General features: G+C 49.4%; 2 protein-coding genes across 2 annotated transcripts in view; both read right to left on the bottom strand.

Annotated features, from left to right (window-relative positions):
* Positions 1–971: 971 nt before the first annotated feature.
* LOC147571545 (Golgi SNAP receptor complex member 2-like) lies at positions 972–22,363 on the bottom strand. The gene is made up of 8 exons (XM_086696290.1): positions 22,269–22,363; positions 21,047–21,068; positions 20,065–20,237; positions 13,419–13,483; positions 11,532–11,640; positions 10,578–10,710; positions 3,727–8,159; positions 972–1,614 (listed from the first exon to the last, which is right to left on the bottom strand). The coding sequence occupies exons 1-7, from the start codon at positions 22,361–22,363 to the stop codon at positions 7,902–7,904; spliced, it is 855 nt and encodes a 284-aa protein (XP_086552416.1). The 3' UTR covers positions 972–1,614; positions 3,727–7,901.
* LOC147571544 (pleckstrin homology domain-containing family M member 1-like) overlaps positions 20,761–22,994 on the bottom strand; it is a 29,742-nt gene continuing 27,508 nt past the window's right edge. Inside the window, exon 7 of the mRNA XM_086696262.1 lies at positions 20,761–22,461. Within this exon, the coding sequence (XP_086552388.1) occupies positions 22,393–22,461 (69 nt within the window). The 3' untranslated portion in view covers positions 20,761–22,392. The remainder of the gene's footprint in view (positions 22,462–22,994) is intronic.

The following is a 22,994-nucleotide window of genomic DNA, read 5'->3' as shown; positions in this document are numbered from 1 at the left end:
GGGGGTCGGAGGTCAGCTGGGCAGGGTCCAGGGCCCACTCTGGAGGCTGAGCTGCCTGGACCAGCAGCCACAACGGTTGCCACATAAGGACAAGCAGTGGGGCCAACAGGCGCAGCCGGGACATGACTTGCGGAGGCTCCGGGGCGCAGCGACCCAGGCGAGTGGGGTACTGGCGCTGGGAACTGAGCGGGAGCCAAACCATTATGGCAGCCCCCTGATGCGCGCGTGCACTGTTAGCAAGTGCGCGCCCCTCCCCCGCCTACGTCCCACCCTTTATTTATTGATATCTTTATTTACGCCACCTTTATTAGCTCCCTGGAGATGGGCTCTGCACCACCAGAGCGGGCCCTTTTCCCAGAATCACTTGGGGCCCAGGCCTCCCTCCACCCTGCAAAGGCCACCACTCCCCCCGTCCCTTTGGAGGAATGGGGCGCCTGGGTGGCTCAGTTGGTTGAGCGTCTGACTTTGGCTCAGGTCATGGTCTCACCATTCATGGCTTCGGCCCCGCATTGGGCTCTGTGCTGACAGCTCAGAGCCTGGAGCCTGCTTCAGATCCTATGTCTCCCTCTCTGCCCCTCCCCTGCTTGTACTCTCTCTCTCTTGTTCTCTCTTCAAAATAAACATTAAAAAAGATGTTTTTTGAGGAATAAATGCTTATTGTTGTTTTAAAAAATTTTTTTTAAATGTTTATTTTGGAGAGAGCAAGAGACAGAGACATAGAGTGCGAGTGGAGGAGTGGCAGAGAGGGTCATAATCTCGTGGTTCATGGGTTGGAGCCCCGCATCGGGCTCTGTGCTGACAGCTCCGAGCCTGGAGCCTGCTTCAGATTCTGCGTCTCCCTCTCTCTCTGCCCCTCCCCAGCTCACGCTCTTTCTCACTCTCAAAAATAAATAAACATTAAAAAAAAAATCTAAAAAAAAAAAAATTCACAAATCTAGCCCCAAATTAAGCTCTCAATGACATGAAACACATTTTTGCTTTTTTTTTTTTTTTTTTTTTTTTTTAACATTCTGTATGTGGCACATTAGTATTTTCTTTTAGAAATTATTTTGGCAACTTAATCCCTAATTCAGGGCATCCATGTGAGTGATTTACAGAAAAGTTCTTCAGCAAGATATTCATGCAAGATATATATGAGATGCCTACATCTGGGTGACACATCCTATTTGAATGGCATAATGGTTTCAAACGCTGTAGTATAATCACATTTAAGGCCATAGTTACTCTGTTCCCAAATCCTTGAGATTCTGTTTGAGGGGAGCTCTAAAAGGCTTGTGTCCTCTCCTATGTCCACAACTGTGGGAGTGCTCTGATGAAATTTGCTCTCCAAACTTCAAATAAGGGGTCAGAGCCAAGGGTCAGGACTTGAGGAAAAGCCCCAGAAATCCCCTGCAGTCAAAAGCAGTTTCTGAGTTTCACATTTCCCAAAGGATGATAGAGCTAATGCCAAAGTCTTCCAAATTCTGCTGGTTGCTTTACATTATGGCTACAGTGGCTATGTCACCCCTGAACTTTAATCTCCACATACTTGAATTAAATCCTGTAGCTCGTCTTCAGTACTGGCATCTGTGATCTCTTCACAGGGTCTGTATTCCACAGCTATTTTACCACTTTCTGAAATAAAGTGAATAAGGATTGGAAAAAAAAAAAAAAAAAAGAGGGCGCCTGGATGGCTCAGTCAGTTAAGCGTCTGACTTCAGCTTAGGTCATGATCCCATGCTTCATGAGTTCAAGCCCCATACCGGGGTCTCTGCTGTAAGCACCAGAGCACACTTCAGATCCTCTGTCCCCCTCTCTCTGCCTCTCCCCTGCTTACTCTCTCAAAAATAAACATTTAAAAAATCAATAAAGTTAACAAGATCAATTCAGAATTTTCCTTGTTCTAAAACTAGCTGTATCCAATGATAGCACCCAATAACTAGACATTCTTTTTATTTATAAAAGCAGAAAATAAAAGCATTTTCCTAGAAGTTTTCTCATCTCACACTTCAGTTTTTAATCATACCTATGTGTGAAAAAATACATATGAAGTTAACGACTGTGTGGTTCAAAAACGCTATCATCTTAAGAGATAGGAACTAAGGAATAATGACACAGGAAGTTAAAACTATGGAAACAACAATGTTCAAAATCAGATGACTAGACAGTAAGGCATTAGGTAGAGGTCAGTGTGAGTTCTGGAATAGAGACCATGGACTATAGCTGATACTTCATATTAGAAACAAGGCCAGTGTCTACTCCCCGGAAACAAAATCCCACCAGATACAATGAACAATGCTTTGGAGAGAGGGAGAGGGGGAGGGGGAGGGGGAGGGGGAGGGAGAGAATGCGCTTGGACAGTTTATTGGCAGAAACTGGCCCATGTCCCTTATAGACAATACAATTCCCCTTAAGGCAAAGTACAGCTACAACATTTTGATCGTGTACAAGGGATACCAGAGCATGTTAGGGAGAGGTCAGCAACCCAAAGGTTTAGTTTGGTTCTTAAAGGTTGTTACTCAGAATTGACAGCTAATGGAGATTCTACCTGATGACCAGGGAAGTCAACTTTCACTGCAAGAGCTGTCCAGGCTGGAAGCCTGAGACCAATCCAGGGTCAACTCTTATGGGCAAATAAGGCCTCTGAAACTTAGCTAGGCTTTCTTAGTCTCTAAGCCTGCAAGACTGTGAAGCGGCGAGGGCGGGGTGGGGGGGGGGGGCGATTGTCTGGGGACTCATTACTAATTATAAAGTTCCCTTGGAGCACAGCCTGTAACATTCACACCATTGTAGAACGCAATAGAGAACACAATCGATGCTATTCAATAGCCTGACCACTTTCAAGGTTCACAAAAATATAGCTGACCCTAATATAAGAATCATATTCACCCAATAGGTCAGTGCCAAAAACAAAAACTGAAGCTGAATGGATTCCAAAAACATAATCTAATAAATTCTCCAACAGGAAGACGATGATAACAAGTTAACATATTTTCTCTGCTTACCATGTTTCAGGGATAGTTTTAAACTTTTCCATCATCTCATTTGCTCTTACAATTCATCCCCCATGAGGTAAGTTGAATTACTACCTTTACTTGGCAGATAGAGAAATTGCAGCGTAGAGAGATTAAATACTTCAAATCTGACTATAAAACCTAAAATTGCATAAGAAATCTAGGAGACAGAGCTAAGATTCAACACCAGACGTCCATAGCTTCAAAGGTTTTTTTTTTGTTTTGTTTTTTTTGTTTTTTTTTGTTTTGAGAGAGAGAGCACATGGCATGTGAGAGTCAGGGAGAGGCAGAGAGAGAGGTAGGGAAAGAATCCCAAGCAAGCTCCACGCTGTCAGCACAGAGCCCAACATGGGGCTCAATCTCACAAATCGTGAGATCACGACCTGAGCTGAAATCAACAATTGGACGCTTAACTGATTGAGCCACACACGTGCCCCCAAAGCTTATACTCACAATAGCATTCTGTGTTATGAGCAAACAATCAAGAAAGAAGACTGGGTCAAACACTTTCTGTGTGGACAGAGGTAAATCACTGTATATCTATATACTGGGGACAAAAATATTTGTGGTCATTTTTCTCACAAATGCCACAAAGAACAAGTTTGAGACTACTGCTTTGAAAGCATTTGGTGAATAAAAGAATATGAAGTGTTTTCATCCAATTAACTTTTCAAAATGAGTTTATTTGCTCGTTGAAACTGATATACTGCAAGGACAATCAAGTAAGTCTTACCTAAAATCACAATCAACAGTTTCTGGAATGCATCTGACACAGCCTTCTGAATAGCAAGCTTCTGGACTGTCCGCCTTTTCATAAGAAATGATAATGGCCCTGCATCCAACCAAAACAAATGGATTTAACATGCCTATCTGAATGATAACTGATTTGGGGGTTATATGTGTAAAGGTGAAAATACATCCATGATTCGTCGTTCATTATCTTAGCAAGTAAGGGCAGGCACAACACAAGGCTGAATGACTCTGCTGTAGGTATATCCTGGCAGGGCACATTTTGACTGCCCTGATCTACTCCAGAAGTTTTGGAAGTACCAAAAGGGAGACTCAAGCCAAGAAAGTGGCACAGATCTCACATCGCTCGTAGATTTCAAATGGACAGGCGGAAACTCTAGTTTCAGACCCTACTGCAGACCCTACTCTCCTGTGCATCAAGGGCTGGAGTCACATGGGGAGAAAGGTTCGGTGGTAGTGCACATGACCGCCTGGTCTCTTCCTGGGCATCACCCAAGGGAGCCTTACTCCCTTAGCCTTGCTAACAGCCCTGCCCCTCCCGGAAAACCCTAAGCCTAAGTGCTGTAGGCACTGGGAGAAAACACAGTACCAATGGGAATACCTTTTCTAGGCATCTGTATTTGACTCTTTACACTCCAGCCCTTTGATAGGAGGCAAAGGACTCAACATTCACACAAGAGTTTATTTAAGTCTTTAGATGATCACTTTGCTGGGATCACTGCAGGCTGCAAGAGATATGTATTTGAAGGACTATTTTAGCACAAGGCGAATTCTTAACCAAAAATGGGAAAAACATTACTTCCCTCCTCCTAAACTTCTTGGCAGAAAGTCAGCTTTAGAATTTTAAAGTTAAAGGTTCTTTCAGGTATTGCCTGAGATAAAAGCCTGTACCGTAGGCCAGAAAAACTCTGCCTAGGGCTTTAGGAGCTTAGCAAGGGGGAGGGCTGGATGATGAATCTGAAAAGATGAGTTTTTAGAGAGAAAGAGGGATTCTGCCTCCCCTCCACCCCCACCCCCACCGTAAACGGGCCTTCCTCCAGGTTATCCAAAGGCTCCTCGGCCATGCCAGCTCCGGGACTCCGGCACTCATAGGATGGCAACACCACCTCTAAAGCACAGAAGAATTTCAGGCTCTGCTTCTGAAGTGGTGGCACAGTATCTTCATTTGCCCTTTCTTCAAGGTCAGAAAGATCCTGAAGCTGTTAGGATTTTATTTTTTTTTTATGTTTATTTATTTTTGACAGAGAGAGAGAGAGAGAGAGAGAGAGAGAGCGAGCGAGCGAGCATGAGCAGGGGAGGGGCAGAGAGAGAGGGAGACACAGAATCCGAAACAGGCTCCAGGCTCTGAGCGGCCGGCACAGAGCCCCACGCGGGGCTCGAACTCACAGACCGTGAGATCATGACCTGAGCCAAAGTCGGACGCTCAACGGACTGAACCACCCAGGCGCCCCGAGCTATGTTGCAGAAACCAAATACAGGCATGCAGAGAGGATGCAGAGGAAAGCGGTGTAGAAAGGAAGACTTCCTGGCGGGCGTGGGCTTGGAACTGGGTTGTCAAGGTGGTGGTGGTTAGAGGGGGAAGCGCCCCCGCCAAGGCTGACAACAGGGCTGGCGGGTGGGGTGCGTGGACCACACACAGAGTGCTCTCTGGCCCTGGGGCCACGGAGGCGGGGTTTCATCCCTGAGCGTACCCGGGGGGCAAAGACTGGAGGCTCCCCTCTCCCCGGGGTTAGCAGGTTAGCGGCTGGCTTCGGAGCAGCCTCGATTAGCATTATCTTGCTCTGGAGGCTGGGCAGAAGGGAATGGAGGTCTTCGATGGTAAGCTCCAGAGGAGAAGAGGGAGGTGACTGACGCAGAAGCAAGAGGGGGCCACTGGAAGCAAGTTCCTAACCCGGTTAAGAAGTGATTATGCGGTCACTTTCAAGGGCTATGCCGGTTACCAGGCACCTCCCAGGAGGTCCCGGCTGGCAGGCTGCCGATTCACCATTACACCTGGGATGCGGAGCTGGGCCCGGTGTGCAGCTGGGCAAGGAGCCCGGCCTCAGGCAGCTGGGGTGGATCTTTACAGATGAAAATGATGGGTAAGGACTCTGCTGTTGCCATAGAAACTGACTCTGGATGGATGAGATATAGTTCAGTGGGTAACGGGGAGAATGACACCCACCGCCAGGCTTCGCTCTGGAACCCACCATTCCAGCCGTGGTCATGGGCTCTGTCCACCGCCGTCTGCGTCCCCTACGGGACATCACAAGCCGGCAATGTGTGTGCCAGTTCACGTCAGTATCTGAGGGGCTCGGGAGAGGCCCTCAAATCCGAAAAGCCTTTGGTATGGCTCCTGCCACCCCAGTTAGCTGTGCCTGGCGAGAATATGGGACAGTGCCAGGCCAGGGGATTGTAGTTGGGCTGAGGGCCACAAACTAGCACCAGGCCAAGATGGCCCGGGGAGGTGGCCCACAGGCAGCAGGAATGGCGGGACACTGGCCCGGGAGTAGGTGACCTCCACTCTGATTCCAGACCGACCATTACCGACTGGCTGAATGATCCCTGGCAAGTCACTTTCCCTGAGGTCAGCCGTGGTGGTCCCTAGGGACCCCTTCCAGCTCCACTTTCCCTCTGTTCTGGGCTTTGGAACCCGACGTTTTCATCTCAGCCCCAAGTGTCAGCCCACTGAACTGACCTGCCGTGGCACAGGGTACCCGTCCCCCGTCCCCACCCCCGCGCCCAGAGACAAGCCCAGGACTTTCCCAGGCTGCCGCACAGGGTCTGAGACAGGCAAGATGCCGGGGCGGCCCCCATCCTGCCAGCCTCTGCTGCTCAGGGCCATCCTGCCCCCGAGCTCAGGGGCGTCTGAGCACACAGAGGGACGTTCTCCTGTGCAGAGGGGTGGGGAACGGAGCAGGGCAGAGAGTAATGAACCTGCTTTCAGATACCCCGTACCTGGCCTTCAAGCCCAAGCCCGAGCCCTGCCCCCACTAGGGCACACCCCTTTGCTCACACTGTTCCCTCGGAGACCTTCCTCCCAAGCTGCACCTGGTCAAATCTGACTCATCCAGGGATTCGGTGCCATTGCTTCCCCCAGCGAGTAGATGCTACCTGGTACCTATGGCGACAGAGTTTGAGTATTTTACTGTTGTGAGCTAGATGGGCGCGTTGTTCAAGGGGAGTGTGGCCGACTGTGCTTCCCTCAGATGGCCACACCCATGGGTTTATCCCACCCCACCTGCTCTTTCGTCACACTGTGGCTGATGGATGACACACTGTGGGGGAGTGGGGGGGAGGCTTGAGACTGCAGAAAGATGTCCTGTGACTTCCAAGGCTTGGCCACAGAAAGGATGCAGCTCCCACCTGGCTCTCTCTCTCGGGCCACTCACTCTTGGAACATGAGGCTGCGAGGAAGCCTTGTGTAGACGTTCCAGTGGACAGCCCCAGCTAAGGAGCGCAGCGGACATCAAGCACCAGACATGGGAGTGAATCTCCAGATGATTCTCCTCCCCGGCCGTGGAATCTTCCGGCTGAGGCTCTAGCATCATGGAGCAGAGGTGACCCATCCCAGCCATGCCCTGTCCTAAGTCCAGACCGTTAGAAACCAGGAGGTGTAGGGGCGCCTGGGTGGCGCAGTCGGTTAAGCGTCCGACTTCAGCCAGGTCACGATCTCGCGGTCCGTGAGTTCGAGCCCCGCGTCAGGCTCTGGGCTGATGGCTCGGAGCCTGGAGCCTGTTTCCGATTCTGTGTCTCCCTCTCTCTCTGCCCCTCCCCCGTTCATGCTCTGTCTCTCTCTGTCCCAAAAATAAATAAACGTTGAAAAAAAAAAATTTTTTTAAAGAGCACAAAAGGTCTCGGCTATCAGGTGGTCGGCAGGAGGGGCTCTCCGGGAAACCACGTGAGGGCGAGGGGCCACGTGTGGCCACGTGTGCCTTCTCAGAATCGTGCATTCTGTAATTTCGGCAGTTGTGGGATTTCTTGGTCTCAGTGGTGCCTATCGTAGCAGCCACTTTCATGGTAAGTTCAGTAAACGGAAAAAGACCCAGATACCAAGTGATGCCAAATTATGGTTCGTCGCAAGCACAAGTAGCAGCTGCGGGCGAAGGGAAGGTGGTCACTTGTGGACTCCTCATACTTCAGCTCCAAAAGAAAGGACCCCAGACTCAGGGCTCTGTCTCACCACCAAAGTAACAAAACGCGAGGATACGTAACCAAGACGTCAACGCGGGTACCCAACTGGTGGATGAGGCCAGAACGAAGGGCCTCCTCCCTGTCCCCCAGAAAAGCCCCCACCTTCAAGGTCAGTCTCTGGGCCCTCAGTCCGTCCAGCATACTGTGCCCGCCTCCGGTGAGGTCGTCCATGCCATGGTGAATTTTCTGGAGGGAGGAGTTGAAATGCAGCGAGCTATCCATTGGGATGGTCGTGTCGGAGTCCTGTGAAAGAGACGCAGGCACAGGATTAGCTCTGCCGCCTGGTCAGCTCCTGGGGTCCCAGCGGGTCTGACTGCTCCGCCTGTCGGCCAAGGCCAAGCCAGAGAGACAGCCAGATGCACACGGCCTGTGAATTCCTGCCTCTCCACCATGACCACCACTTAAGAAGGAACATCAGTCCTGCAAGGTCTTGCTGGGCTTCTCCTGAAGGCTTTCTCTGACTACTCCCCTATTAACTTAGCTTGTTCCAAATGTTCCTTTCCTTGGCTTTCCCTTAACACAGTATTACAGGTTTGCTTTTGTTCTGCAGCTGTTTTATCTACAGCTGTCGCTGCACTTAGACGGAGTCTGACTAAGGACAAAGGAGACGAAGGCCTAATGGGTAGTCGGGATGGGACAATTCTCCTCAGCGGTCCAGAAAGGGCTGTAAAGAAATGAAGGAAGAAAAAAACTGACACCGATCAAGTACTTTCCACCCTGATGCCCATTACCCTAAGCTCACTTAATCCTTATCCTAACGTTATAACACAGTTACTGTACTATCCCCATTTTAGAGGTGAAGAAACTGAAGCTCAGAGAGGTCTAAGATCACACAGAGCTGTTCAGTCCAGCGGGGCCTGTATCTCACTACTGAGTGCAGAGCCGGCCCTCTTAACCATCCTGTGGGAAGAAACACTGAGACTGGCCTCAGGGCTCTAAGTTTACACCAGAAGCGGACTGGATACAGAAGGCAGTCAGGACTGGCCATAGTTCCCTTCTTTCCCGCCTCCCGACAATCGCACATTCTTCTGCCATGCCCGGTCATTCTCCCCTCTTTCAATCACCACGAAGAGGTTCAACCACCTCTTCCTTGCTGCATACGTTCAGAATCACTTTTCATGCACCTGCTCTCAGTGCCCCTGCTAACACGGGAGCGTTTCGAGAAGCAGGCGGGGACCACAGCTTTTCACTTTTTCACAAGCTTTACTTTCACAAGCATCTTCAACAATGTTCTGCATACAGCTAATGCTCAGTGGGTCACAAGACTCCAGTGTTTGAACGAATCAAAGAGAGGCTTCTCTTCATTCGACAAGCGTTTATTGAGTGCCTTCTGTATACAAATCGTTCTTACCCTTCCGCCTGAAAGGGTAGACCTAATTGGGCATTATCACTCAGAAAAACATACCATAGTTCCAGCTCACAGAGTGACCGGCAAGAAGTTCATTTGGCAAAGTCAACTTTGATTAAGGGGCACTGCGTGCAGAGCACCGCACCGAGCTGATATGCAAACAAAAGAATTCTGAGCGACCATCCCTGACCTAAAAGAGGTCTGAGTACCCAATGCCATAGTGATCAAAAGCCCACACACCTTTTGGCATGTTGTAGAGTTCATTACACTTTTGAAAGGCAGCTATGAAAACTTGAAACTACCGAAAGGAAGGAAGGAAGGAAGGAAGGAAGGAAGGAAGGAAGGAAGGAAGGAAGGAAGGAAGACAGACAGCTGCGCCTACCACTATGCCTCCAACACGTCCTCATCACACTTCTGAATTGTTAATCAGTGTTACTTGACTGCTTACTCTAGAGAAGCAGAAACTACACAGGCACATTCTGAAACACTCGGGGAAATTTGCCGCAAGTGTGGACACAGCAGAGAGACTTAAGCATCTGTGAAACGTGGGCTGATTTGAATTCTGAGGGCAGGCTTAGAGAGCTAAGACCTCTTTAGAAAATGAACCTCTCTGTTAAAACAAAACAACCCAAAACCCACCTCACTTGGTGGAAATACATTATAAGGGACCTGAAAAAGGCCAGTGTGTCCTCTAGCCATCAACAGCCATGTGCAGGAATGGATCCTATTAAGACCGAGGGGCAGGGGCAAGGGTCTCCCAAAAACCAAACATGCACACCAACCAGGCCACTTTCGAACAGGCTCAAGTCAAGCAATCCATCCAAAACAAAAGACCTGTTAACAAATTCCTCCAAATTGCTGCTCAGATTTGGGGCAAAAACATTTTAAGGCATCTGACACGGGAACCACACACATACACAGCACGGTGGCAAGTGCCTGCAGGCAGCTTTGAAATGCTGCCCCTCGTGACAAATGGTTTCCGTTCTCATCATCTGTCTCTACCTGATCAGAAACCGTTTCCACCATGGGAACTTCCACCTCTCAGTCAAACCCAGGTCATTTTCACCCCTGCCCACTCCTTCACTTTAACTGCTTCCACTTCGGGTTTTCGTGTTAGAGAAGGAGGTTCCCTGTCTAGGTCTAGTGTCTGTGGCAAGGCACAAAGCCCACTGTTACTTCCAGTCCATCGGCTGCGGACACCCCCTACAAAGATGAAGCTCCAGGACCCGAGTTTCAGTGGCGACGAGCTGCCGAGTGCCTGTAGACACTGCCCCCCCACCCCCTCCCGCCCCCCAACCAGGAGCCTGGCTTACGTTAGTGGTGAAGGTTCGAGACAGAAGTTCCTCTCGCTGTCTCTCCTGCTGCTCCCTGGCGTATCGCCGATGCTGGAAGTTTCTGAGAGCAGTCTGCAGGTGCTGGACATCACACTTTAACTGGTCAACACGACTGGAATCGATGGAGACAGAGATTACATTCCAGAAACCCAGGGCCGCACATTCTGAGCGGCCAGCCTTCGTATTCAAGAAAGATGCTTCCTTACTTCTCCCTACACCACTGCATGCTGTCCCCACCAAAATGATCTGATTTTGATCACTGATGTTGAAAACAAAGAAGCGGCCTGTGGTTAAAGTACGGTTGTAGCACAAGAGATCCCAACAGCTTTACTTAAGCATCTGCTGGTCTCTGATTCTGGATGCATGACAGGGAACAGGTGACAGGAAGCAGGCTCAACGACCTCTCCCTGACCTGCCACGGATTATATCGCTTTTCAAGAAGGAGCCCAAGGGCACCTTTCGAGTAAAGCAACAACAAAGTTTCATAAGAACTTTTGGGAGCAGGGGCTGGGCTGGAGGTGGTGAGGGTTTTCATTTGAATTTCATGGCGGAGTATCAAATGTTAGATCAGTTATTTCATTATAAATCGGCTGACTGAAGTGATTAAGGGCAAGATTTCATCTCAATCCAAGAATGCAGCAGGAACCAGAGGGCAGTGCACACCTCCCTGGCTGCTGGAGGCTTCAAGTAAGGCCACGGGTCTGGCCAGAAAAACGGTATTGGAGGCAAAATTTCAAAATGACCCAATGTAAGGAGACACAGGCTTCTGAGCCCCTAACCTCACAGGCTTTTTATTTTCAGGAAATATCATTGAAACGAAACCGTGCCCTTTAGAGGGACTCCATCTTCACAGAGTCTCAGTTTTTCAATGTGTAAATGGATTTTCAGAATATCTGACAGCCTCCCCTGGACAAGAGGCGTCACAACACTCACAGTTTGGCATTCTGTCTTTTGTTCGGGGGCTCCTTGCTGGACAGAATCTCCAGACGTTCTAGATGGCTGAATATCTGGTCAATGCTTGCTTGGATTTCGTTTTCTACTACTGCACAAAAGAGAAAAAAAGAGTAATTGCTGGAAAAGAGACAGCTTAAATTAGAATGATACAATAAACATGTCTTTTTCCATATCCAATAAATTCAAAGAAACCCATTCGAAAAGGAGAAAAACGCATATCGTACTGAATAATGGAAAAAAATTCAAGTGATACGGATTCTGTAAATGTCGCTCTAAACACACACACGCATATATACATGTAGCTGTTAATGTCATAGCAATGCCAATTGTTTAAAAAGCTACAGATAAGTCTGTAGAAATACATTTCCTGCCTTTAGAAAATACAATGAATATTTGGGTTGTCCAAATAAAATATTTTAAGCAAAATGCAGTATCTTCTGAAACAGAATGAGGTCTCTTTTCCTTTGAGATTATTCTCAGATACGAGTTAGAAATATCTAGTAAGAAGGCTGCCAATTGAATTCCCTACAGTAATGAGGTTAAAAGAAAAAAAAGCACAAAGGGGAAGATTAGTGTGTGAAACACAGGGAAGAGCTCCCTTGAGGCTTTCCATAAGGACGGGCAGGCTGATGCTGGAATCCCCAAAATAGACTGAATATCACTAGGAAAGGCCCAGGAAAGAATCCACAGAGGTAAAGATATGATAAATACAGTCATTTTCCTTATCCCTCTTGATAAACAGTCAACATGGCCTCTTTTCCATTTCTAATCATGTGACAGTGAGACTGCTGGGAAGGCAAACAAAGCAGATGGATAGGAACTAAACCGCGTACAAAAAGGGCACCCAGGGGGGCGTCTGGGTGGCTCAGTCGGTTAAGCATCCGACTGTGCCCGACTGCTGATTGCAGCACAGGTTGCGGTCTCACGGTTCGTGGGATCGAGCCCCACACCAGGGTCTCTGACAGCTCAGAGCCTGTTTGGGATTCTCTCTCTCTCTCTCTCTCCCCCTCTCTCTCTGCCCCTCCCCTGCTTGTGTGCTCTCTCTCTCTCTCAAATAAATAAATAAATAAACAAACAAACAAACAAACAAACAAACAAACATTAACCAAAAAAAAAGGTACCCAGATTGCTTCTTGCCCAATAAAGACACGACAGTAAAGAAGCAATGTGACCCTCCTAGGCCAACCTGCAGCAGCTAACATATGCACTCTAGATTAGAACAGGGTGGGGCACAGAACCCAGAAAAGAGATGCTTTCGATGCTCCGAAAAGGAGGCATGAGCAAACAGAAAAGGGCATGAGGACAGCCAGGTGGGGAGGTGAACGGGTGGCTTCAGCAACGTGTGGGCAACCAGTGGCATCTGTTGTGGCCAGCTCAGAGAAAGGACCTTTTCTGGCCAACAGAAAACTGTAAAACAGAAAGCAGCACTCTTCTCAAATGAAACCACAGTGTGGGAACTACACTAATTAATGTTGCTATTCGTTTCTGAATAATCCTCCTAAAAAGCCACCGTTCTCAGCTCAGAAGAAATGACCAATTCCAGTTAAACATCTCTGAGTTTGTACGGAGTACATTCCTCCCAGGGCTCGGTAATTAGATTAAGACAGAGGAGAGGAGGTCCATTCCCACAGGGCCCTGTCAGGGTGAGTTGAGGGGTAATGGGGGATAAGGCCTGTGGGATTCCACGGGGCGCAATGAGAGAAGTCAGAGGCTTTGCCAGAGGGTTTTTCTGTCCACCCCTAACAACAGAACTCCTTCGGCATGGAATCATTAAGCCCCTGAGGCAGCAAGGCGGTCAGGAAACCCAGCCCATTAGCATCGTGTCATCGGGAGAAAGGACTCTGCTCTCCATAGTTAATTACTCACAGTGCAGAGACTGCGTGTCCGCGGTCTCCAGGCGTCCCACGTGAGACTGGATCTCGTGGACCTGCCTATCCAAGGAAGAGAGAGGAAATGAGTGAGACAGGAGTCATCGACAGTGCTTCGGTCAGGAAAGACAAACTTTCTGATGCCAACGTGTAACTGATTTAAATCGACAGCATCACTGAACTGTAAACTTTGTTAAGTGGCACTTGAGGCCACATGTTTTGGCCCGGTTTCTAATATTTTACCATGAATATTAATAAGAACACTAACTTACTTTGTAACACTAACAGGCGGCGCTTACTAAGTGCCTGCCACATCGGAGACATTCTGCAAAGTCAATAACCCTATGCGGAAAGGACCATTATCATCTTCGTTTTATAAATAAGACAACCGAAGCCCAGAAAGGTTATGTAACTTGTTCAAGGTCACACAGCAAGTGATAAACCTCAATCCGGACCCAGCCAATCCCACTCTCTGTTCTTTGACCCGATGTGCTGAGCGCTGGTCTGTACTAGGGAGAGTCAAAGGGCAAGAAAGATATAATCCTTGTCCTTGAGAAACAATGTAATTAGGAACAACAGGCCAGAGAGACATGACAAGTCCCAAGAAGATTTAGGGGAACATCACTACATGTAAGTGTAAACAAAAAGGAAGCCGAGGGGCTCCGCGCAGTGGCGTGGTGCCAAGGAAACGTAAGAAAATAAGAGTAAAAGCTGGCGGAACCCGGTGGCGTCAAGTGAGTTCTAAAGAGCACTCTGAAGACAGAAGCTTGACCTGATGAGGGAAGAGATGAAGAAAAGGATCGGCAAAAAGGCACGTGGATTACAAGCAGGTGGGCCTGCCCGGAAGCGAGTAGGGGTCGGAGGGGAGAAGGGATGAGGCGATCAGTGCGAGAAAACTATCAGAGGAAGGTCCTGAAAGACGGGGATGTCCCGTCCGGTAAAGGCCTTTCCCTGGCAATCCCAGGCGAGTGCCACCTCATTGGGAAATGCGACACCGTACCCTGGCTCGCCAGCGTGGTCTCAGGTGGCGGGCCCTAGCGTGCTCTCCGGAGGCTCCTCGGGGCTTGACCAAGGTCACCCCCAGAGCCCTTCCTAGCAGTCGTCTGCGATCAGTTCTGGAATACTGCCTATGCTACCCCAACAACAGGCTCCTGGTGCTTCCGGTCTCTCACATCAGAGCCACAGGAAAGCAGTCTGCTGAGCAACTATATCACCTCCAACCCTTGAGGGAAAGGTCAGCAACCAGCCTCCACCATGGGCACCACACTCTGTGAACCCAAATTTACCAATGCAAGCCAGAAGCCCAAACTGGGTTTCAACTCTGTCTTGTCTTTTCCAGGGCTTTCCTGCGGACTCTAAACATGACCCACGGCACCAGAAGCAAGGCCAGCGCTCTACTGAGTCTGAGCGCACCTGGGTAAGACCCACGGCCCTGAAAGGAAACTAGAAATCACCACTAGAGATGGAGGGACCAGACTGCTCCTCCGGTAAGATAGGTCCTGATAGTGTAGAATGAGGGCACGTGGAGGTACGGAGGTAGATGGAGGAACACAGCTTGAGTTAACCAACATCTGGGTCAGGGTAACCACAGAGACAGCAAGAGGACTGCACGGCGACGCCGATGGGAAGACAATTCGGATTTTACCGAAGGCCTGCACGTAGGCCATGAGGTAAGTTGTCAATGGCAGCTTCATAGAGCAAATGTGAAAATTAGCAGTGTTGACAGGAACGGGAACAGAAGAAAAAAGGGAGGGGGGCAGGGGGCAAAGAGTATCCAAGACAACTCTGAATCAAGTATGAGAGGGATGACCTGGTCCACCTGCTATGAGGACTTATGACAAAGCCATAATAACAACACAAAACCAAACAAAACAACATCATTGCAGTGCGGAGACAGACAAACCCTAACCCTGACCCAGGAGCAAAGAATAGAGTCCAGACACAAAAAGAAACGCAAGATGGTTTAAAGCCCAAATGTAAAAGGCAAGGCTTCAAAATTTTCTGGAGAAAATACAGGAATGCATACTATGACTTCAGGTTGAAGAAGAATTTCCTAAACAAGGCAAAAAACAATACTGTCCCCCAAACCACACACACCACAAGACTCGTCAATTTGACTACATTAAAACAAAACACCTGTCTACACCAAAGACGCTCTAAAAAAATAAAAAGACAGGCAGAGACTGGAAGATACCCGCGGCAGATAAGAAAGGACTAATGTCTAGAGTATATTAAAAAATGCTGCAAATCAACAGGAAAAGTCAAAGCACTTTTGTAAAATGGGCAAAGAGCAAATGACAGAAAAGAAAACCCAAACATATCTGTATCTATATCTATATCCATATCTACATCTATATCTATATCTATTATTCCACTTGACTAGTAATCAGAAGAATGCAAAGTCAAAATAATGAGATAGTACATTTCTCCCATGGATTGACAAATACTTTAAACTTTAAGGACGAGGGCTTCATGGCAGGCTAAATAATGGTACCCAAGGGATGCTAGCAAAGATTTCCAGCATTCTACCACAGGACTGCCTTCAGCTCTACGTTTTGTTCAAGATTTTTTAACAAACCAACTTACGTTGATGACATTTGCACATCACTCTGTGCTAATGAGCCTAGGTTAGGATGTTGTACCACAAAACAAATAGTAATATTTTCATTTAGGCTAAAATAGTAAGATGAAATTTGTCAGGGATGAAAAGCATTCCCACTTAAGACTTTTTTAAAAAGTCCCCAATGTACAATATCAAGTGGCATTCCATCCTGGGAGCTGTCTGTTAAAGGCCCCTATTAAAGACTTTCCCTGGGGGCGCCTGGGTGGCGCAGTCGGTTAAGCGTCCGACTTCACCCAGGTCACGATCTCATGGTCCGTGAGTTCGAGCCCCGCGTCGGGCTCTGGGCTGATGATGGCCCAGAGCCTGGAGCCTGCTTCCGATTCTGTGTCTCCCTCTCTCTCTGCCCCTCCCCCGTTCATGCTCTGTCTCTCTGTCCCAAAAATAAATAAACGTTGAAAAAAAAAATAAAAAAATAAAGACTTCCCCTGATGGAAGATGGATGAAGAGGATGACCGGGAAAGAGTCTAGAAGTCAAGTCATGAAGAGGAATGGTCAAAAGAGCTAGTGATAATAAGCCTCTGAGAAAAGAAAAGAAAAGAAAAGAAAAGAAAAGAAAAGAAAAGAAAAGAAAAGAAGAGAAGAAAAGAAAAGAAAAGAAAAAAGAAAAGAGAAAAAAAACCCTCCATTAAAATGGGGCAGCTGGTGCTTTTCAAATACCTAGAGCTGACATACAGGCAGAGGAATGGGCTCATTCTCCACTGCGGCTCCTGAAGGGAGAGCCAGAACCAAGAGCCCCATTCAAGAGGGTAGCTTTCAGCTCAACCTGCCCCTCCCCACAAAAACCCCAGAATAATTATGAACTCTCTCTCTTCAAGCAAAGGAAGAAGGGGGGCGCCTGGGTGGCTCAGTCAGTTGAGCGTCGACTCTTGGTAGGCTCAGGTCATGATCTCATGGTTCATGGGTTCGAGCCCCGTGTCGGGAGGGCTCTGCGCTGACAGCTGGGAGCCTGCTTGGGGTTCTCCCTCTCTCTGCGCGCCCCCCCAACTCGTGTTCATTCTCTCTCTAAACTTAAAAAAAAAGAAAAAAAGAAAAAAAGGAAGAAGAAAAAGAGCTCCTGCATGTTTAAACACAGGGTACATGAACTGCTTCGGGTTTTATAAAGGGTCTTCCTGACTAAAGGGAGTTGGAATGGAAGATTTTGCCAGTCCCCTCCAATTTTTAAAGTCTATGAGGACAGGGTGAGAGATGATGGCAACACTCACCCTATAAACACCCTTCAGGTGGCTTATACCGTTTTCTAAGCCAAAATGGACAAACTTTAAAGTTGCAGGGAAACAATACTGACTTCTCCCACCTAAGCTCCGAATGCTCTGAATGAACTAGAAGAGATACGGCCAAGAAAATGATTCCAATCTCTACATTTCATGCCTGGGAGGAAATCAAATGCAAAACAACAAAGCAAGCAGGCATGGCATAGGGGGGACTACTATGTGGCAAGTCTGTTTTAAACCGAACTGGGAATTCAGACAACACACTTGAAGCCAGTAAGGAACAGGTGATGCACAGGCAGGACTTGGGGCGGGCGGGGGAGGGGGGGGCAGGTGGACACTAGAAACCAGAAGTCTTAGCCCTGTCCAACATGGGGTCCGTGGTGGGCTTAGGTAATGACATCACCAAGCAGAGAGACCTAATAGTAAGAAAACAAGGTCACTGTTGCTGACTAAAAACAAACAAACAAACAAACAAACAAACAAATCCAGTCTGTAGAAATGAAATTGCTTTTTTAAAGTCCATGGAACTACTCTCATCCTTTCATATACACCTATTTTGTATCCATGCTGCCTCTGACCCCTACGAGCAGGGAACAGTTTTAGAGTTAAAAGATACTGGTTGCAAGTTCTGGTCCCACTATGGACTGGCTGAGGAACCAGGAACAAGCCATTTAACTCCTTGGTGCCTCAGTCTCCGATAAAACAGGGTACACACATGAATCAATAATCACAACTATTTAAAGGCTCATAGATCCAAATGCAATATGAAATTGCTGTGTAACCTTTACGGCATCATACAAACATTTGTGGTTGTTTTTGCTTTACTTAAAAGTAGTGGGAACCATCTGGTCATTTTCACCTCACCCACCTTGCCGCTTCTACATTTAGCCTCTCACCAGAAGGCAAAATCAAAAAAAGGGAAAAACTGGTCTTCAGATAAGGTAACAGTTTTCACACCCAGCTGCTCACCAAAATCACTTGGAGAGCTTGTTAAAAATAGAGCTTCTTGTGCTCCAGACCTACTGAATCGGAAGCTCTAGGGATAGAGGGACCTAGGTGGCTTAGTCGGCTAAGTGTCCGGCTTCAGCTCAGGTCATGATCCCACGATTCGTGGGTTCGAGCCCCGCTTTGGGCTCTGTGCTGACAGCCTGGAGCCTAGAGCCTGCTTCGGACTCTGTAGCTCCCTCTCTCTCTCTCTCCCCCTCCCCCACTCACACTCTAATTCTCAAAAATAAATATTTTTTAAAAAATTAAAACCGCAAAGAATCTCTAGAGATAATAAGGTCCAGGGCACTGAGTGATCCTAGACTATACAGGGGACAAATATAGACACCTCTACAACCACTTGAATATCAAAAATAGAAGCCTGGCCACTTATTCATCTATAAAGTTCATCCTAATGCAGTATTACTTAAGCATAAAATGTTTATTCTGATTTTCACCTCCCCTCCCTCCCCCACTCATTGCTCAGGCAGTTAAGAAGGAGTTTTCAAGATACAGAACTTTCAAGTACTGATTTCATTCCAACGTACTGTCAGGGACATGGCCAGAGATAACCACAAAGTGGGTTCAAAGTTCCAGTAAAATTAAGATGCTCAGTTACTGTTGTGTCAATTCAGCCTCAATCATTAATTTCTGCAACTGCAAAAGTTAATTGCTGACGCTCGCAGGATTGTGTGTTTCCTTTTAAGACACTCAATCACCAGTATCATGAAGCTGAAAGGAGCCTCAAAGTTTATGAGCTCCAAACTAACATTTTATAGATCAGAAAAAGAAGTCTAGAACCAGAACTCCCAGGACTGGTTCAATACTTCAGGGGAAAGACACACTAAAAGATCTGTCCTTTCTTAGTAACACAAAAATAATTCTATTTCATTCCTTTTCCAATGGACTCACAGGTCTGATTATTTAAGTTCCATCATATATATAGATATAAAATTTTTTTTTCTAAAGTCGTCTCCACGCCCAGCTTGAAGCTTAACGCAGGGCTTGAACTCCCCACCCAGAGATCAAGCCGTGAGCTGAGATCAAGAGTCAGATGTCCAACCGACTGAGCCACACAGGCGACCCGTCCCTTCTTATACTTTTTATATGAGAATAGGGCTCCCTATTTTAAAGGGCTCCGTTTTAAAACTGTTACAAAGTAGGTTTTATATTTGCACTCAAACCAAACACTTCATCATTATGGTCTCTGGTATAAACCAAATCAAAAGAAAAGGGAAAAAAGTGTAGCAGCAACAACAGATTAGTGTCAATCAAGAGTTGGGGCCGACGTCATTTAGGAGCTGTGAGTTACAATGAAACTTATTCTGACGACCTTAGCTCAATGATGGCTCTTTCTAAACTAAAGAAGATTCCGTTTGTATTGTTCCTTTACACTCCATCCAATCCTGCCACACCTTAGATTTTTTTCGGACGTCCCTGGGCTCTCCAAGTGAATAGTAAACTAGGTGTAGGGGCCCTGACTCCCACCATCTCTACCAACCCAGAGCAGTGAGTTGGCAGGTGCTGGACAAACAATTTATCATCTGTAAGTGTGACTTTCCCTTCACCTAGTCTACTTAGCAGGTAGTCGCGGCCTCGAAGATCCCATGAGCCGTCCGGCCCAACGTCCCCACGCATCAGGCCGGACCCTCCATCCGCCGCCGACTTGGGCATCCCGCCAGAGACAGAACTTCCGAGCCGCCCCCGGCAGCGCCCCGGCGGAAGGACTCGGCCTCCACACTGGCGGGCGCCCGAGGCCCCAGCCAGGGGAGCCGGCCTCGCCCAGCCTGGCTGCGCCCCCGCCCGTGCCCCGACGCGGCCCTCACTTGTGCGTTTGCTGGTACAGCGGCTCCACGTCGCCGGCCCCGCCGGGTCCGGCCCTGGCTTCCCTGGAACACGTCCTCACGGCCCCCCCCCCCCCCCGTCCGGCTTCCGGCTGCCGGCTCCCGGTCGCAGGACCCGCCCCCTCCTGCCGGCCAGGGCTGCCCCGGCGCGCGCCCTGCCGGTGGTGATGGAGACAGAAGAGGAGGGCGACGGAGAAGAGGCCCGGACAAAAAGGCTAAGAGTAGTCAGAGGCACTGCCGCAGATCGGGGACGAGGAAGCATAGTTGTGGGTAGGGGGGCGGGCTTCGGCATCGAGTCAGGCGTTGACAAGGGCAGTCGGAGAAGTAGGGACGTGAGGTCCTCAGAGCAAAGCTGCAGGAGAGCTGGTGGACACCTGCCATTCCCCAGCGGAGGCAGGCTTGGGGGGGCTGTTCTCGCTCTGCTTCCCAGTAAGCTGCTCAGTTGTGGGTCTGGAGCTTGCGCTCCGCTGGGCTCTTGTGCGCAAGCATCTCCTATGTCAAATATGTCCGGTTACTACTCCCCCCCCCCCCCCCATTTATCCTTCCAATAAACTCCCAATGAATGAGTGGTAACCGTGTCTTGTGTGCTGTGGGGAAACCGGTTCCTCTTGCCCTCAAGAGAGGTCGCGGTCTAGGAAAGGAAGTGAGATAAGGGTACAAATAAACAGCTGCTTTTTTTTTTTAATTGTTTTTTCAACGTTTTTTATTTATTTTGGGACAGAGAGAGACAGAGCATGAACGGGGGAGGGGCAGAGAGAGAGGGAGACACAGAATCGGAAACAGGCTCCAGGCTCCGAGCCATCAGCCCAAGGGGAGGCTGAGAAACGGAGCTCCTTGCGTCCCCGCCTGGAACCAGAAGGCTGTCACCCTCTCCTGCGCGGGGACTAAAAGTTCCACACCCAGAAAACGGCGAGGGGTCACTGTCTCTCTGTGCAACCTCAGCGCACTAGCTGGCTCTCCCTACCAGTCCTGCATTCACTGGTGCTCTTATCCAGCAGGGCCCAGTGGGTGTGAATAACTCAGCTCTCAAGGCAAGAACGACGCCTCAGTGCATATTTGAAAAGCCAAATCAAGTACACCGGGCTCCGGGGCAGGCGTCGGACTTGGCCTCCCTTGGGCCCAGAAAGCCTTCCTTTCTCCAAACAGCCCCTGCCACCTGGCCTTCCCCGCCCCGCCCCCGCCCCCACCTCTAGCCCAGCAAAGCCACAGGCTGACACTGCCTCCCAGCGCCCTGCTGGCCCAGCCTGGCTGGCTCTAGGCCACTCATCCGAGGAATTGAGACAGCGAGGTGGTCCCCCCTCAAAAAACCCTCAGTCCTTCCTCCTTTGGTCTCCCTTATTCCCCCCGCATCCTTTCCTACTCTGCCCTCCTGCTCCAACGTGGTTGGGGACCCTCAGTTCCAGTCCCCCCCGCAACCTCTGTTTGCTGGGTGTCGAGGGAGGGAAGGGCTGCCGGGCCCAGTGGAGAGGAGTGCGCGCGCGCGGGCACCGACTTCGGGGTGCGCGCCGCGTGCGCCTGCCTGGGGGGCCTCCACGTGGCCGAGCAGCGCGGGGTCCTGGCAGCGCCCCTCTTCCTTCCTTGCACGCCCAGGAGCTCTCTCTGTTCTTCCCTCGTATGGGGCCTTCATTCAGGGCCTGAGCGCACCGTTCCTTCCATCTGTAACACTCTTTCCTGAGTCTTCCCCTTTCTAACTCTGACTCATTCTCCAAGGCTCATCTTATATGTACATTCCTCCAGGAAGTCTTCCGGGCTCTGCCCTCCTCCACTCCGGATTAGAGGGCTCACCTCTGTACTTCCAGGCATCCTGCCTCCCTTCTAGCTCCCTCTAGGCTGTTGTAGCAGCTCTACAGGCTGTTGTAGCTCTAGGCTTACTCATCTGCCTTCCCTGTGAGAGGGTAGGACCGGGTCTACCTTGCTCAGTGTGGAGCTCACAAAGCTGGCTCAGTGCTGAGCACTTGGTATGTTCTCAGTAAATAACTGTTAGATGAACGAGTAAATGAATGAATACATGAACAAATAAAAACCACTCCCAAAGCTTGCGGTAATTTCCCCAACCTAGTGGGAAGGTGATTTCTGCTCGGCTCTGGCATTTTTCCTAAGGGGGCGTCTTGGGCGGGCACTAGCTGCATGCGTGTGTGTGTGTGTGTGTGTGTGTGTGTGTGTGTGTGTGTGTCCGGGACGCTCACCTCTTGCTCAGCTCCTTCAGGGCCCCACTTCGGCACAGGCCCAGGTAATCCCCCAGAAGCTTCAGCTGCTCCCGTCTCCTCCGGACGAGGCGCATCTGCTCCACATGCTCGTACAGCGAGGCATTCACCAGCTGCAGGTTGATGAGGGGTGGGCCCGGATCTGCGTCAGGAACTTCAGAGCCTGCCGGCAGATCTGGGACACCACCAGACGGCAGACGGTGGCGGTTGGGGGGGGGGGGGGGGGCGGGACAGAATGGCCGTTCGGTGAGCATCTCTGCGACAGGCACAGTATTACCCACCCACTCACCCGCCCTGCCACCACCGTCCAAGGGAAGCGGTGCCATCTTCATTATACAGATGAGGAAATGGAGGACCAGAGATGATGTGACCGGGCCTAGGTCCACAGCTCATAAAAGTCAAGATCTGAACCCAGTTGCCCTAACTCCCAAACCTACTCTCCCTCCCAGGCACTAGCTGCGGTCCCTCCCCGGCCACGTTGGGTCAATGCCCCTCTCCCCCCGGGCCTACAGATCCTTCCCACTATTTCCTGTCTTCCCAGCCCCCATTTTCCTGCCTAACAGAAACAGGCACTGCCCCAGCGCCGACCCGGGAACCAGGTGACTGTCTGAGTCAGGCTCCAGCCACAGGAAACTACAGATCAGACACAGCTTAACAAGGTTTCCCGAGCGCCCCCACCCCAAGCTCTGGCCAGCAGCACCAACCAGG

The sequence above is a fragment of the Puma concolor genome, unplaced genomic scaffold (genome assembly GCF_028749965.1).
Source record: "Puma concolor isolate L17-30 unplaced genomic scaffold, mPumCon1.1.hap2 unalloc_scaffold_22, whole genome shotgun sequence".
NCBI classification, from domain to species: Eukaryota; Metazoa; Chordata; class Mammalia; order Carnivora; family Felidae; genus Puma; species Puma concolor.
Note: the sequence above shows the minus strand (reverse complement) of the source record. Positions and strands in the feature narration are given on the sequence as shown.

Bases quoted from the DNA above. Each gene is read 5' to 3' on its own strand.
- LOC147571545 (XM_086696290.1), bottom strand. From the start codon at position 22,363: ATGCGCCTCGTCCGGAGGAGACGGGAGCAGCTGAAGCTTCTGGGGGAT. The intron at 21,069-22,268 runs GTGAGCGTCCCG...CTGCTGGATAAG, and splicing joins CTGAAGGAGCTGAGCAAGAG to AGCACCAGTGAATGCAGGAC. The intron at 11,641-13,418 runs GTGAGTAATTAA...TCTTTTGTGCAG, and splicing joins GGACACGCAGTCTCTGCACT to TAGTAGAAAACGAAATCCAA.